The following is a 17,829-nucleotide window of genomic DNA, read 5'->3' as shown; positions in this document are numbered from 1 at the left end:
GGTTTAGGGCTGTTGGGTTGCTGTGAGGGTGGGTTAGGGTTGCTGGGTTGGTGTGAGGGTGGGTTAGGGCTGTTGGGTTGGTGTGAGGGTGGGTTAGGGTTGTTGGGTTGGTGTGAGGGTGGGTTAGGGCTGTTGGGTTAGTGTGAGGGTGGGTTAGGGTTAGTGTGAGGCTGGGTTAGGGTTGTTGGTTAGGGTGACGGTTGGTTAGTGTGAGTGCGGGTTAGGCAGCCTACCTCCTCCGAAGGGGGCCCATATGACCCTGCGGATGGCACGGACCCAGTCGTCCATATCACTCTGGGAGTTGGCCATCAACAAGAAGGCCTCATGACTCATGGCTGCCCTGTCCTTCTCCCCTGATCCACCTGCGTATTGGGGGAGAGAGACAGAGAGAAAGAGTAAGACTGGATGGATGGGCAGACAGACAGATGGATTGATGTATAGATGAACACACAGACAAATAGAAGTGAAGACAATGAGAGACAGACAGACAGATTTAAGGACAGGCGGACTGGAGACAGACAGACAGAGAGACACACAGAAGGACAGACAGCTGGAGATAAAGAGAGACAGAGAGACATACAGAAGCAGAGAGAGACAAACAGAAGGACACATGGGGGACTGACAGAAGGAGTGTTCGGAGGGAACAGGACAGGTTCAGCGGGGAGAGGGGGTTGTTGTTCAACCACACAAAATATTGTAGAGAAATTAGTGATGTACTAGTATAAACTAGTATGCACTATGATATTGACATCACAAAACAGGGATTTATTCACCGTTTAAAAACTGCACATGAAGAGAAATTGATTCTCATTGTATCTTCATAAGCCACATGACCACAACATCTGAAACAGCCACGGACTGCCTGCTCAGTTTGGCCTCACAACAAATAATCGTTGCTTTCTCTTCATGAAAAAACCTTGTTCCATGTATGAATGGGAACCCCATCCACATTTTTAATTAGTACTGCCTGTCAGCATTTATTGGCAGCTGGAAACAAGAATACAAAGATGGCACACAAGTGAAGGAAAAGCCTTTCTTACAATAGTGAAGTCACACTATGGTTTGAACAAGAGGTGATTTGTATTGTGCCTGTGTGCAACAGTGCATTAAATATCTAGTGCTGATTCAAAGACAGGTTTTAATATCCTCAAGGACTACTTGGTTTTAATACCACTAGATGGCCCCACTGCATCACATAAAATCTTAATGAGCATTTATATTCCATTGTAATAGAACATACATTTTATTCATGTTACCAATTCAAACAGACCCTGAGGAAATGCAAAAGGGAAGACGTTTTAAATTCAGAGCTTAACATCATGAGATGGCAGAAATAAATCTAGCAATAAATGCGTGAAGACCTATCTCTGACTTGAATTGGGAATATATAATACAGTGGTTTGATTGTTTTTGGATTCCATTTAATAACTTTTCAGATGCTGTTATTCAAAGTGACTCGTAGTATTTGGAGGTACATATGTGGAGCTTAATCTTGACATTGGGGATCAAAGCACCTTTCAGCTTGGGGTCAAGCACTTTATTCTGGGTGCTCAGTCATGCGAGGCCAGTCTGTGTTTGGTGGTGTTGATTTGAGTCATTCAACTGTGAGAAGGAATTACAAATATAAACAGTAGCGCCATAAAGCTAAGTGCCCTTTCCAGCCAGCTTGGTCAATTCACACTGAAATGATGAACAGCACACACAAACACTTTGGTCTGAAGTGCGCACACACACACACACTGCAAGCACACAGACAGTCACACACATTCTGGCATGCAAGCACACGCACACACACACACACACACACACACACACACACACACACACACACACACACACACACACACACACACACACACACACACACACACACACACACACACACTTGGGGCTGAAGTCCATTACTGTGAACGACCATGGAAAGCAATTTATTTTCTCCAAAGCCATAATGATAAGTGCAATATATGACTCGTACTGCAGTTGTTAGCCACATAGAAATTAGGATCCACATAAATATTGCGGGAGTACTATTGTACTTGACTAATAACACTTCTACATCTGTTGAGAGAGAGAGAGAGCGATAGACAGAGACAGAGACAGAGACAGAGACAGAGACATTGGGGGATGATGAGTGGGATGCTTGGCTAAGTTTCGGTCGCAAAGGGGATGTTCTTTGTATCAGTAGAAGTGAGGCAATAGTCTGTAACAGCTAGTTCATTTAATCACTCACTCTCTCTCTCTGATTCCCTCTCTCTGTCTGTCTCTCTGTCTGTCTGTCTCTCTCTGTCTCTCTCTCTCTGTCTCTCTCTTTCTCTCTATTTATTTATTCATAATGCTGGATCCCTGGGGCCGCTCCTTTTACCAGAAAATGATAAGGGAGATTAAGGAAGCTTTGGGAATCCAAAAGGTCTAATAAACACGAGCAGAAACCAGACATGCAGGAGCCCCACTCTCCAACACTTTACTATGGAAGTCTGATAAGACACACACACATACACAGACGCACGCGCACACGCCTGCACACACACCTGCAACCAACATTACATTGCAGTCACACAAAGGCGGGATAATCACAACACTTAAAGGAGAAGCAAGTCAAAGGGAGAGGAATATTAAGGCACCATTTTTTAAATCGACTCTTCTTTAAACCTTCCCCCAGCTCTCCCTGGGTAAAGGAGTGGCTGTGATGTGTTTGAGTTCCCCCCCTGCAGAGGCCCCAGGAAGAGACACCATGCGGGGCTGTGGGGGTGTTGAATGTTTCCTTCTGAAAATGAATCATTTTTCTACTCGGAAATGTGTGTCTCGTCTCCCTCGTTCCGCCCGAAATGGAATGAATATCGTTTTCTGCAGCTCTGTATAGTGTGTGTGTGTGTGTGTGTGTCGGTGTGTGGGTCAGTGTTGGTGTGTGTGTCGTGTGTGTGTCGTGTGTGTGTCTGTGTGTGTGTGTTTGTGTGTGTGTCAAAGTAAAATGTCAAATTATTTTCTCTGTGACGTTGTAAATTGGTGTGAAATCGAAGCGTCTAATTTTGGTTCATTAATGTGGATGAGTATGTCCTCAAATTCTTAGTATAATTCCTGGCTCACATTTATACCTGTGATTTGACTGTAATTTGTTAGAAAAGGCAGAGAATCCTTAAGCTATTAATGATTGGAATTTTATGTGAGAATATCTGTTTCTAGTTGACTCTTCATGCCTCTTTATGAGCCATCTTGTTTCATAACTGACCAATCTGGGCATCTCATCCATGATTTATTAGGGGAATCCATCCGTTGTGCGAAATGGAAAATTTCTTAATGGCGGTGAAACATTTTTTTTCTTGAATATTACCTACAGCTCCTTTAACCGACATTGGCTTAAACTAGGCGAATCCTTCCTTTAAATAGATTTTCACCGCAAGTCAAAGAAACTAGCTAGCTAGCTAGCCCTGCCACACAAATCTTTTTAAAAGGGCAAGTTATTTACAGTAATTTTGTCTTCAATTCTTAGTATTGGGACATTAGGCCACATACCTGCTAAACCTTTCAGTTTAACTAGTAAAATAGCTGGTGTTCGCCTTAATATAAGAGCACCATTACGGTGTGTACTAAAAAAAACCTTGGACTTAATAGCCTACTTCTCTTGTGACACACTGCCTCTCTCTCTCACTTCTCACCCTGGTGGGACCACAGATGAGACTTAATGATGGATGACTGCTGGCTCACTAGCCTAGGCGTATCGCATTTTCAAACCTCCAACTCGTGTTCCTGAAGTGTGCACTCGCAAATGTATGGGATTATGTTTGGCCTTCTTAATATTTAACCTTAACATTTAGCCTGTTCTGCAGCTTGCAGAACAGTATTTTCATGGCCAGCTACTTCACGTTTCAGAAAAGAGTAAGCCTTCTGAAGGTCTTAAGAAAAGACAGACTAGCAGCAACATTATTATCCTACTAGCTACACAGCCACAGAGGAGGACAATAAATAATATGGTTAGGATTAATTGTTATTCCCTCATTATTATGCTTTTACAGGAATGGATCATGGTCAATATTTATATAATTGCTTTTAGCTTTGTCGCTATAATGCCCGGCTTGTTGCTCCAGGACCATTATCACAATGTTACTCACAATGTCACCCTCTCTAGGTCTCCCCAGATGTGCCAATAAAGTGCAGACATGTGGCAATTGCCAGATCTCGTCTTTCAGCGAGAAAAACATATAAATGAAATAACCTACAGATTCTCTATTTTGATTCAGCCAGTTCCTCTGTTTGTACCTTCACATCGCAACATTGCCTCACTAAAGATATCATGCACACGCAAACAAACATCCAAGCAATATGGTGATTTAAAATGTAAACACCTTCGAAATTCAATCCACTTGAGACTTGACTGACAATTCTGTACATTAAATAGAAATCCCCTAATAAGAAAACAGTGAATCCCTGCAAGCAGTGGTCGATAGAAGATTGTGTGTCTGTCGATGTACACGGTGTCGGTTTCTCAACTGTGCAAAATCAAAAAGCGAATGTATTCCTCCTCCGGGGACTGAACGTACTCTAGATGAACTGATCTGCCCGCAGTCCAGATGAATTCACTGTGGTTACATTACACACTAATATATAGTGGTTAGCGTAAGGTTCTGGGTTTGATCCCCAAAGTCAACTGTCTACCATCATCCTTGAGCAAGATGCCACCTAACCCCTACCCTATCCTTAATGACATCTGAATTCACTTTAAGTCACTTATAAATACAATTTGTCTGCCCAATGACAAAACAGTAAGTCAATAGATCGGTAACACTGAACAATAAGGGAACATTAATTCAAAATGTATTAACATTAGTTAAGGCAGTATCAAGCATAATTGTACAGCATTAGGGTTACCCTAAACCTAACCCTAGCATAGGAGAACAGAGCAAGGGTTAGTGGGGTCCTAATACTAACCCTTTTAAATAATGTATTACCTTAGTTAACATGAACACCATTTGTATATAATTATGAGACCATTAGTTAACTATTAATGCTTATTATTATTACTCGTGACTTATGTCAATGCTTGGTTAATTAATGTACCCTTTATAATGTACCCTAATTACTGTGTTGTGTTACCCATAAATCAAAGCCTGAGACCAGATGGAGGTTTCTCGTGGATGTTCTCTGGTTACCTTGAAGGTGCTCTTTCTTCAGTCTCCCTGGTTTGCAGCAGGCGAGCCCCATGGCTGAGGACCAGGGGCCCAGGGGGCCGGAGGGGCCGGGGCCCAAGCTTGGCACTGTGTTTGGGGGGCTAATGCTGAGCCATGACGCGTGTTCCTCCTCGAGCAGGAAGTTCCTTTAAGTGATCTCCATAGGTCTCAGGTAGTACAGCGAGAAGCGAGCGGCTAGCTAACGAGCCATTATCCCAAACGCTCCCAGCTAGAACCTGCACAACGAGTTTGTCAGCCGGTTGCCGGTGCCCTTCTGGTTCACCGCGGTTCATTCATTCATTAATTTGTCCATTCATTCATCCATGCTTCTTTATCCTTTTTAATCCACATGGGCAGCAAGTCTTTCTCCTCAGCTCCCCTGGGGAGACACAAATACCTCTGGAGTGTGAGAGCTCACCCTCTCTCTCACACTCTCTCTCTCTGTGTGTCTCTCTCTCTCCCTCTCTCTCTCTCTCTCTCTCTCTCACACTCTCTCTCTCTCTCTCGCTCTCTGTGTGTGTGTGTGTCTCTCTCTCTCTCTCTCTCTCTCTCTGTCTTTCTCTGTCTCTCTCACACACTTACTCTCCCTCTGTACATCTTCCAAACTTTGCAAACATAGACACAGAAACAAATAAACTAACACACACACGCACATCCCCCAAACAAACAAACAAACAAACAAACAAACAAACAAACAAAGACAATGTGGGGCAATGAGATTGATCCAAGTCCACCAGACTTGATGTTACTTAAAGTAAAGTGTGCCAAAGTCCAATCATAAGTTACAGAAAGACTGCAACTACTCCAAATCAATCTTTATTTCCTAAAGGATTTCTGTCGATTTGTTTGGCCGAGGTTTCAAGTCAGCGGGCATTTTCTTTACTTTGTTTAGTTTTCCTAGGTTGATGGACTAACCTTGCTGTGCGTTGTTGATGGTTTGAGACAGACCACAGTCTTAATCTTGTAGATGTTTACGTATCTCTTTCAGTCTGCGTGTGTGTGTGTGCATCAAACTAGTGTTTACGTAGCAGCTGTTGTCCGATAAATACCAAATGTTTTTAGCTTGGATGTGGCCAGAAACCATCTTCACATTACACGCACAAAATGTCTTCAGCATCAGCATGCGTCCATATCTTATGCATTTCCTGTAATGGAGTCACTAGGGGTGTACAAATCTGCTAAACACACTCACTAATAGCAGTGGTGCATACTACGTCTATACAGGTTAAATGTTAAATCAGGAGAATCGCCCACCACAGTGGAAAACCCAACGTGTTCGGTTGTTTTGTTCGAAACCTGGTCGAGCAACTAAGAATTTTTCATAGATGCAAAAATGTTGATTATATGCTCTGATTGTCATCACTTTGTTCTCTAAATGACTGCATGAATGAGAGAAATATGTCTCTCAGGTTGGCCACCCGTATCAGCACCAGGGTATTATCTCCATGGTAACACACAGTGTACTCACACATGATGTCATCCCGTGCAGAGTTGGCCCCGGGGCCAAGCCGGGGCCCCGACACTGTGTTTGTTGTTGTGAGTGGGGTGAGTGGTCCAGAGACGCACAATGTGTATTTATGTGTGCGTGTGTGTGTGTGTGTGTGAGTTTGTGTGTGTGTGTGTGTGTGTGTGTGTGTGTGTGTGTGTGAGTGTGTCTGTGTGTGTGTGTTTGTGCAAACATCTACTTCAAAATAATGAGTTGGAGTGGTCATATTTGCACAGGCGCTGTTGCTGCACAGATGTGTATGTGTGTACATTTCTCTAAAACCCTGTGCTATTTCCTTCCCTAAGCCCTCTGACTCCGCTTGAAAGCTCTCCTTGAGGTTGTTGCCGCTCCTTATGAAACAGATTAAAAGAAAGACTACAAAATGTGACAGACTCCGACTTGTAAAGCGCTTGTAGTGGGCAGGCTTCGTAAATTGTAAACTTAAATATTTCCCCTTTTTTATGAACTAAACTAAAACATTCCAACTGATTACTTTTTTGGGGACAACGTTATTGCTAAAATATTCAATTAGTGATCCCCACTTTGTCGACCATGGTTTGAATCAGAAATCGAAATGCATTCTGGGAAACTCATTCTACCCCTACCTCATGGAGCCAGGGCGTTCACACAGTACGAAGGGCCATCTGGAGGGCACAAACGGCACTACCGCTACACCTTATTGTCATCTGGGACACCCTACGCTACGTCGAAGCGCTCAAAACGGAGAGGTAGTGTGTAGTCGGAGGGTGCAGGGAAGGAATTGGGACAGGGATCTGCTGTTGTTTCCCAGGTGGATTACTGGCACTTTGCTAACACAAAAGACAGCTTAGTGGTATTCAGTTGGCCCTCGGAAAAGTTTGCAGATTACTCTCCCATTCTATATATAGGCCAAAAAAGCAACAAGGATTAATGCCTACCTCAATAGAAACTCAAGCACATGACTTGAGTTGGCTTTTATTTGTTCAACTTGGCATATTGCTCTCAGGCCCTTTTTGAAGGATAAGATGGATATCTAAAGATTTTCATTTAAAGACCCTCAAATCCAATATGGATCATTTAAAGGTGCTTAAGATTTAACGGCTATACTCTGAGTGTAATTTGTTAGAAATGGCATAGCCATCTGTCAGCTATTAGTGAGTGAAATGTGCTGTGAAAATATCTGCTTCGGTTTACTGTGACTGCTTCCGTTAAAGGCAATATAGATTTAAGAACTCCCCCGGGGCTTTTCTGATGGGAAGTCCATCTTGTCCGTCAATCACAGGTGGCATGAAAAGCAACCCAACTGAATGATGAAGAAAAGTACAGAGGGAGGCAGGGAGCAGAAAGGGAGGGGGGGAGAAGAGAGGGAGGTAGGAGGGAGGGAGGGATCAGAGAGGGAGGGGCATTACCCTGACAGTTAGCAGTTAAAAGACAACTCGTTTAAGGCACCCAGACATAGGTAATAAATTAGGGTTTTATAACGATGATCAGACTGCTTTCTCAAGACTAGTAGCTATCACGTACCGGGTCCAGTCTCTTAGAACGCTGAAGGGGAGTTTTAATGTGCCGACTATCGGAGAATCCCAGAGTGGTCTCCATAAATATCTCACCAAGCATTCATAAAACACTATTGATCTCAAATCTCTTGCGCATCCATACCAAGAAGCTCTGGGCTCGGAGTCAAACGATAACCTTAACCCCTAGACCTCCCCCGCCTCCCTCTCCTGTCACCAGCACCGTGTCCTTCAGAACAACCCCTCCCTGAACCACCCCCTCAAGGAGAACCCTGTTTTATACCGCTTCTGTGTTTCCTTGCTCCATTTTGTCTGGCTTCTCCCCTGTCCTCCCTCCTCCTACTGTCCTCCCACCTCCTCCTGTCCTCCCACCTCCTCCTGGCCTCCCACCTCCTCCTGGCCTCCTCCTGTCCTCCCACCTCCTCCCACCTCCTCCTGGCCTCCCACCTCATCCCACCTCCTCCCACCTCCTCCTGTCCTCCCACCTCCTCCTGGCCTCCCACCTCCTCCTGTCCTCCCACCTCCTTCTGTCCTCCTCCTGTCCTCCCACCTCCTCCTGTCCTCCCACCTCCTTCTGTCCTCCCACCTCCTCCTGTCCTCCCAACTCCTTCTGTCCTCCCACCTCCTCCTATCCTCCTCCCACCTCCTTTTGTCCTCCCACCTGCTCCTGTCCTCCCACCTCCTTCTGTCCTCCTCCTGTCCTACGCCCTCCTCCTGTTCTCCCACCTCCTTCTGTCCTCCCACCTCCTCCTATTCTCCTCCCACCTCCTTCTGTCCTCCTCCTGGCTCCTGCTGGGCTGCCCTCCGGCCCCCCAGCCTGATTGGGAGATGGCACCTCTATGCTTTGTGGCCTGGTCATAAATCGACCACACAAAGACCCCCCAGAGGCACTCTAGCCCATTTTAAACACTTGGAAGGGTGGATGTGGATGTGGATGGTTGGCTTGTTGAGGTGAGTTGGAGGGTGTCCACAATGCAAACACGCCTCCGATGTATGGACTGATGGACTGAGGAAGGGGTGTATGCTGTGTGACACCAACCAGGATGATTGACGGAAAATCTGATTACATTTTTCAACCAGTTGCCCTGCGGCGACATTGCAGTTTTGTTAAACGGTTCATATATTCATAAGCGTGTTGGATATCATGCTGCCGAGGAATGACAAACCCACCCACACACACGCACACGCACACCCACATGCACACACACACACACACACACACACACACACACACACACACACACACACACACACACATACACATACACAAACACAACCCTGGCAGAAACGTGAGAAAATGAACAAATGCCCGTATTGATTATGTAAGACCTTGAAAGGGTAAATCAATCGGAGGCCAGTTTGTCTAAAGCGAGACAACGAATGATGGCTGTGGACACATAGAGTCACGCCACAGACCCCCTGCCCTACACCAACCCACCCGACCACGCCTAACCTAACTGGCCCTGAGATCTACAGGAATAGGTCAGCGCAAATGATGGATCGACCATCTTTTTCCCTGTATATCCTCAGGCCATTGATTTTTCCACTTAAATGACGGCAATAGGTCATCTAGCATTTGTTGGTTGGCTTGGTTGTCACTTCCCCCTCAGCGCTGTCATGTGGACCGAGATGAGACAACCGAACGACAACAGAAACATAAGGCACCAGTGTGGCCACGACGTGCCTGAATCTGAATGCTGGGCAACAGCAGTCCCTGGTGGCCGAAAGCAGAACAACTGGCGGTTTTAACCTCATGGATATGAGGTTGAAATTGCTTTGTAGACAAATAAATATGATGAGGAAATGGACTCAGGCATCGAAGGCATGGACGTATTGACAGCGAATCTGCATCTGCGTGGCCACAACAGACGATGGTGTTGTGGCCACCCACAACACCATTGTCAAGTTTGCTGACGACACGACCGTCATCGGCCTGATCACCGACGGCGACGAGACGGCGTACAGAGAGCAGGTGAGAGCCCTGACATCTTGGTGCCAGGACAACAACCTCCAGCTCAACCTCAGCAAAACTAAGGAGCTGATTGTGGACTACAGGAAGCGACAGGGAGCCGAGCACGCCCCCATCACCATCAACGGGACGACAGTAAAGAGAGTCAGCAGCCTCAAGTTCCTCGGGGTCCACATCTGCGAGGACCTGACCTGGACTCACCACACCGACGCCATCACAAAGACGGCAAGACAGCGGCTCTTCTTCCTCCGCAGGCTGCGGAGGTTCAACATGGACTCCAGGATACTCTGCAACTTCTACAGGTGCACCACAGAGAGTATCCTGATCGGCTGCATAACCGCCTGGTACGGCAGTTGCTCCGCCCTCAACCGTAAGACATTACAGAGGGTGGTGAAAGCTGCCCATTACATTACCAGGACGGAGCTGCCATCTATGGAGGACCTCTACACTCTGCAGGAAGAAGACTAACCGGATTATTAAAGACCCTGATCACCCCAGTAATAAACTGTTTCAGCTGCTCCCGTCTGGTAGACGCTACCACAGCATCCGGTCTCGCACCACCAGACTCAGGGACAGTTTCATCCCACGGGCCATAAGAATACTGAGCTCCTAAGCTACTTAGCTCACCACTCTAACACTTTATAACTTGCCACTTTATACCAGCCGACATCTGGATAAACACGTCTGTTTACATTTTACATTTATTTAGTTTTGCATTTAGGTCTCTGCTCTCCTACTTGTGTTCCTCTTATACACTTACTTTTCATTATTATTATTATTATTATTATTATTATTAAATATTTTTTATTTTTTATTATTTAAGTCTCAGCTTTCCTACTTGCTTTTCTCATATACTTTTACGTTCTCTTATATTGCACTGTTGGAGGAGCCCAAGACTAAAGAATTTCATTGCCAGCGACTGCTCTGTAATTGTTGTGCATATGACAATAAAACCGTCTTGAATCTTGAATCATTGACTGCTTCAGTCAATGATTCAAGATTGTAGGTGCAATGTTGAGAAATGTTTAAGTTTTAAATGTTTGTTATTCAGAGACAGCAGCCCCCCTTGTTTACTGTTTATTTGTTTACAGGCCAGTCTGGATCTCTCCAATGGGACGGCGACATTGACGTACGATCCGAAGACACTGCGGCGCCTTTGTATCAATGTGTGAGGGGTTTGGCGAACAAGGACATGGCAGGAAGGAGGGGAGCTCTTACCTGGTACAATTTCAAAAACATGTCTTCCTGGTTCGTCCGGATTGGCCGAGAGCTCGTTGACCAGGCAGCCTTGTAGAGGAATGGAGCCCTGCAGGAGAAGGCAAAGCATGAGGGGATATTCATTTGGTTATAAGAGAGAAATCAAACCCCTTTTGAGGCTCCAATAAGGCCCTTCCTTGCTTCCTTATTCCCTCTCAAAGCAGACGTTTGAAGTCAAAGCAACTTAGAGATACATTTGATACAGAGCAGGTAGGGGGTAACAAATCTTAGGTTGACATTTAGGTATACTCTTTCTTCTTCCCACGCCTTTCTCCCTTTCCCTCTTCCCAAACCACCAGGTCCATATATACATATTTATCTATAAACGTCTTCTGCACCGGAGCTCAGCCCTAAATGACCAGAATATATTTCCTCTCCTCCCAGCAGGAGCCTGTGGGTGTGTGTGTTTGTGTAAATGTGTGTGTGTGTGTGTGTGTGTGTTTGCGTGTGTGCGTGTGTTTGCGTGTGTGTGATTGTGTGTGTGTGTGATTGTGTGTGTGTGTGTGTGGGTATGTGTGATTGTGTGTGTGTGTGTGTGATTGTGTGTGTGTGTGTGTGATTGTGTGTGTGTGTGTGATTGTGTGTGTGTGTGTGTGTGCGCGTCGGCCTTGGCTCCCTCCACCAGACTGGGCTCAGTGCAGGCTGGCACACAACATCAACTGGGGCGGAGAAGGGGGGGGAAGAACAGAGACTCCTCCTCGCCAAAATTGGCCCCGGCAACCAGAAGGCCGAGCTGACGCATGCATTAGTCACCATGGCAACAAATGGGATGGTGCCGGGGTTGAGCATGTGTGTGTGTGTGTTTGTGTGTGTGTGTGTGTGTGTGGTGGATGGATGGAGCAAAGGCCCGAGGGCAGGAGCCATGCGGAAAGACGTGGCTCCCCAGGGGGCCGTGTGATGGTAATATAACGCCGGGTGTAGCGCGCAACGGAGGGGGAACCGATGCAGGGAGAACAAGGAAACGCAACCCGCAGTGCAACCCCGAGACGCAGCTCAACACGGCCTCTCATTGGTCCACCCGGCTGCACCTAGAGTCCGTAGATCATGTGGAAATAGCAGATTGTAGGTTATAGGATGGGTCCTTTAGGTTACAGAGAGAGAGAATAGACTATTCATTACACTATGGACGATTTCCTGATCGTTCCTACCATTCCACTCTTGTGTTATTTGGTGGATTGTGGATTTGAATCTATTTTTTGTGGCGGTTTCATTTAGTGAAATGCATTTGGGTGTTCAATAGTTATTTGGGCGTATTTGCCCTGAATCTACACGGAATCCTGACCTCTCTTTTTCCGTGGTGACCCCCATCCATAAGCACCCCACCCCACCAATTAGCCCAGAACACTGGTGGGCCGGTAGGAGGGGGAGGGGGAGGGGGGCTGGTTGCTTTGATGGCCCCCCCTCCCCCCTCCACCTCCAACCCTCCCCCGTCCTCAGACCCCCTGATTCTACAATTGATTAGAGGAGGAAGAAGATGGATGGAAACAAAAGAAACGAGAAAAAGGAGCAGATTGACAGTCGCTCACAAGCCCTGGTCCCACCCCGGGGAGTGTGTGTGTGTGTGTGTCTGTGCGAGTACATGTATTTTCGTGTGTGTGTGTGTGTGTGTGTGTGTGTGTGTGTGTTTGGGGGTTGGGGTATGTGTGTGTGCTTGTGCATGTTTTTTACACGTATTTCTGCATGTATTTGTGTGTGTGTGTGTGTGTGTGTGTGTGTGTGTGTGTGTGTGTGTGTGTGCAATGCACATGAATGCATGCATGTGCACAGCCAGCCTTCTGACAGGGATGTGAAATCAATGCAGAGTGGAGGGGTATCGACAGGCTGTGATTAAAGGCTGTCCGTCAAACTCCCTCAGCATTTGTCCACCGCTGAATAGAAACACAAACTGAGACACACATCAGTATGTATGCACACGTGCATGCTCACAAAGACGTGTGTGCGTGTGTGTGCGTGCTTTTGTGTGTGTGCGTGCGTGTGCATTTGTCTGTGCATGTGTGTGTGTGTGTGTGTGTGTGTGTGTGTGTGTGTGTGTGTGTGTGTGTGTGTGTGTGTGTGTGTGCGTGCTTTTGTGTGTGTGCGTGCGTGTGCATTTGTCTGTGCATGTGTGTATGTGTGAGTGTGCTTGAGCTGACAGGGACGGGGAGAAGCTGTGATCCTCAGAATGGAGAAAAAGGAAAAGGAAAAGGCAGCCGTGCACAATATGCACATCAATCAATATGGGATATCACACACCATTATAAGGACATGATTATTACACTTAAGAGGATATGTATGTCCTTTCATACTCACGTGCATGTGTGTGTGTGTGTTTTTGTGTGTGTGTCTTTGTGTGTGTGTGTGTATTTGTAGGTGCAAGGTGCCATGCTGTCTTGTTGGATTACATCATCCCCTTGTAGTCATGGTGCGGCCTGTGCAACAAATTGACTGCCCCCCCCCCCCCCCACCATCACCTCTATTAACTGATAATATAAAAGCACAGGTGTAGACCCCCTGGTCTGATGTATCAAGGTCAGGAGAGGCTGATTGCTAGGGAGAATGCGTGTCTGGTTCAGCCAGAAGGTCGAGTCAAGTGAATGCATTTAGATGGAAACTAGAAACATCATCAGCTGCTTATTATGCAGTGAAAAAGCAATAGCAATGGAAAATAATGGACTCGTGTATGAATAATGCCCCCTCATTACGTCAACGTGATACACCTAGGCCTAAATGTTATACATTAAGGTCATTTTAAAGAAAAACGGGTTTCAACTGGAATAATTTGGCAGACTTGCAAAATGTGACATTTTCTTTTTTTTTTCTTTCTCAGTATCATTAATATGTGAATGATGGACATTATGAAAATCAAACACCATTTGTTGTGATAAATTGCTTATTGCGTATGTAACTAGAGTAGCTTACTAACAACTATAAAGGGGCTTACATTTTTAGCAATGGCTCAGGTCTTGGCTGGCTTCAGTAAGTTTCAGTTCACCTGCATTGTTTGATGTCTTTTTTTTGCAATAGTCTACCTGAGGTTTAGTCTCCTCTTCGTCCTTGTAGAAGTAGAGTTGGTCCGAGCGCAGCACAAACCAGCGGAGCTGCCAGTTCTTCATGATGCTGCGCTGCTTCTTCAGCCAGCCGGCCTTCAGCGCCCCCTCCTGGAGGCTGGGGGAAGCAGGCCGGCCGGTGGCCCGCGACACCTCGCCCATCACCATGCTTTTCGACCTGGCTGCTTAGAAAATACAATACACAGACATCTATTAGAACAACACAGGATAACCACCCTTCTAATAATAGCCAAACCATACAATTCTGATAGTTTGATAAAAGACATGCAGACGTATAGGATTCTACTTGTGCGACTTTTGCTAGATTTAAGCAACACAGATAAGATAAGATAAGTTAAGATATGTCATTATTTTGGGTGTCACAGTATAATTACAGTACAGTGATCAAAATCGAAATTACTAATAATTGAAAAGTAAAAATAAAAATAAATAGTAGCAGAATTCTAATCGCAGACTGCACTAAATGTAAACATTATCGACAGTCGAGGTAAACATTAGCATACTAGCATGCTCCGCTATTGGCATTCTGTCTTATTGAAAATCCCTTATGCAGATGCAGTAATACAGTCTATCCTCCTCTTGGCCCCTCCAGTCACTGTATTGCTTTGTGTCCCATCCTGTCGGCCCCACTTTCTCCTCTCCTCTCCGCCCACTCAGTCTCCCCCAGTCATTATTTACACTGTACCCCTTGACACACACACACTCACACTCTTATACACACGCACACACACACAAACACACGCACACACACACACGCACACACACTCGTACTCACACACACACTCACACTCTCATACACACACACACACACAAACACACAGACACACACACGCACACACACACACACACACACACACACACACACACACACACACACACACACACACACACCCTTCCGCCGCACAGCTGTCTACCTCCACTGGATAAATAGGGCGGGGTGGGACGGAGGTGGAGGTAGGGGGTTGAGCGAAAAGGACACACAAGCACACATACACACACACACACACACACACACACACACACACACACACACACACACACACACACACACACACACACACACAGATTCTGTGATGCGGGGCTCAGGTGAGGGGATCGTCTTTCATACCCACAGGGTCCAGGGGAGCCTGGGTGTCTGTGGTCACCAGGGCTGCAGACCAGAGCCTTTTGATCTGCAGTATGGAGCCCTGAGGGGGCGGACTCTGACTGGCTTGCTGCAGGACGGCCTGACTCACTGTCAGCCTGGATCACTGACTGGATCACTGGCTAGTTCACTGACTGACTCTCCTACTGACTGACCATCCGAAGGAGTGGCTATCTGAGTGACTGACTGACTATATGACTGACCGACCAGCTGACGGACTGGCTAGCTAACATACTTGCAAGCTGACAGTTCAAATGTTTTTAACTGGCTTTGCTTGCTGACTGGCTAATTCTGTCCATGGGTCAGTATAAGGCTGCCTCATCGCAGTACAATTATTATCTTCTATGTAACGCAAACCGTTAAGAAAACATGTTGTCATTGTTTTCACATCAGCTACCGCCTATTGTGTTATCTGATGTATGTGTTAAGAAACACACAAAATATACACGGGTGGGGTTCAGGTTTGTTTTGGGTGGGGGGTTTGGGTTCGGCTCGCTCACAGACCATCAGGTGTCACCCACAGTGGACACAAGGTAACAAGTCCAAACCTAATTAAGCATGCACTCATCTCGAATTACACACAGTATTTAGAGTGAAACAGTATTTAGTTTCCAATATATTTTGCTCTTAAAAAATGCTCATAGCTGGCTATGGGCATGCATATACAGTGATGTGTGTAAACGTATGCAATGTTTACAGTTATTTTGGAATGAGGTTGATATTTATGGAGTGAATATGAATAGTGTGAAAGATATATTGAGAGCCCAAACGGTTCAAATGGTGGCCGTAATATATACATGTGCATAAGATGTGTACAGATGAACCAAGCTGTTAGCCAGAAGAGGAGACAGTTGTTGGCATGCAAACAGGACAGCTCTACTCCATCATGTATAATTTATAGAAATCCATTGCACAGACGGTGTTCATGTTGGTGTGCAATGTCTGGATCACACACGCATACGCACACACACACAAACACATACACCAGCACACATTTTCAACCGCAAACCCACACGCACACACACACACACACACACACACACACACACACACGCATATGCAACAGCACACTCGCACGCACACACAGACAAACACAAACACACATTCACCCACATACACACACACACACACACACACACACACACACACACACACACACTAAAATGCACACTAGTATAAAGACAATTGTAATTGCATTGAATCTACACACACACACACACACACACACACACACACACGTATACACACACACATACACACACACACACACACACTGCACTACAAACACATAATCAATGATCAGATGGCTCGGAGGAAAGGAGCTACTGATAAACTTGGAGCGAGGTGGATGAAAAAATCTATATTTGTATTTTCCTCTCCCTCTCTCATTTCCCCACGGCCTTCCTGAGGGGGGCACTGTGGAAAAAGGGCTTGGTCAGTATCTTTTTCCATAACCACAGGCAGGTCGAGTGTGTGTATCCAACGCCTCAGTGTTGAAAAAACAAAAGGTATAGTGGAGCTATAATAGAGCTAAGGGTCTAGTGTTCAGCTCCCAGCTGACAGGTTGTTAGCAACAATGCTGGTTCACGCATACGCTGAGTTCAAAGACATGATGATGATGATGATGATGATGATGATGATGATGATGATGATGATGATGATGATGATGATGGAGCTCATGTTGCAGAAGGGGAGATCGTGTTACATACCTCTAACTACCCTCTCCTCCTACTCCTGTCCCAAGGTTTCTAACCTTCCCTCTCTGAGTGCCATTTTGAATCTGGTGTGTGCTGAGGTCTGTCCCTAATGCCCCGGCACAATGGCTGTGGTGAGTTGTTATGTGAGATCATCTGGAGCATGACTTGCTGGGATGGGAAGATATGATGCAGTCATTTCTTTTTTTTGCTCGAGAAAAACACAATTTGTTCTTCTCTGTCTTGTTTTTATATTTTCCACTTCTCTACTGTTTTCTTCTGTTCTTTGTTTTTCTCCTTCTCTTCTGTTCTTTTCTGAACAATGCAAAAAAACAACTGCCGTCTTTCCAGAGGAACAAACACTGCTCCTAATTCCTTCCCTTCCTTCCTTCTAGCTCTCTGTCTTTAGTCTGTGAGTTCTTCCGTTTTTTCGCTAGTTTGTTCTTTCTTTCTTCAGTTCTTTCTTTCTTGGTTTCTTCTTTCCTCTCCTTCCACCCTTCCTCTCCTCCCTTCCCCTCTCCCTTCCCCTCTCCCTTCCCTTCCCTGAACACCAGAGATCAGTGTGTGGTTATCAACA

At 45.8% G+C, this 17,829-nt stretch overlaps 1 protein-coding gene across 2 annotated transcripts in view; it reads right to left on the bottom strand.

Moving 5' to 3' along the window:
- arhgap22b (Rho GTPase activating protein 22b) overlaps window positions 1-17,829 on the bottom strand; it is a gene marked incomplete at both ends in the record, with an annotated part of 28,770 nt that overhangs the window by 5,866 nt on the left and 5,075 nt on the right. For both annotated transcript variants that reach the window (XM_079756426.1, XM_079756427.1), the window contains 3 exons: window positions 234-362; window positions 11,329-11,416; window positions 14,376-14,575. In XM_079756426.1, the coding sequence (XP_079612552.1) occupies window positions 234-362; window positions 11,329-11,416; window positions 14,376-14,575 (417 nt within the window). The remainder of the gene's footprint in view (window positions 1-233; window positions 363-11,328; window positions 11,417-14,375; window positions 14,576-17,829) is intronic.

This window comes from Pollachius pollachius (genome assembly GCF_949987615.1).
Source record: "Pollachius pollachius genome assembly, chromosome: 19".
Taxonomy (NCBI): Eukaryota; Metazoa; Chordata; class Actinopteri; order Gadiformes; family Gadidae; genus Pollachius; species Pollachius pollachius.
The sequence above is the reverse complement of the archived record's forward strand: the minus strand, read 5'-3'. Positions and strand labels throughout refer to the sequence as shown.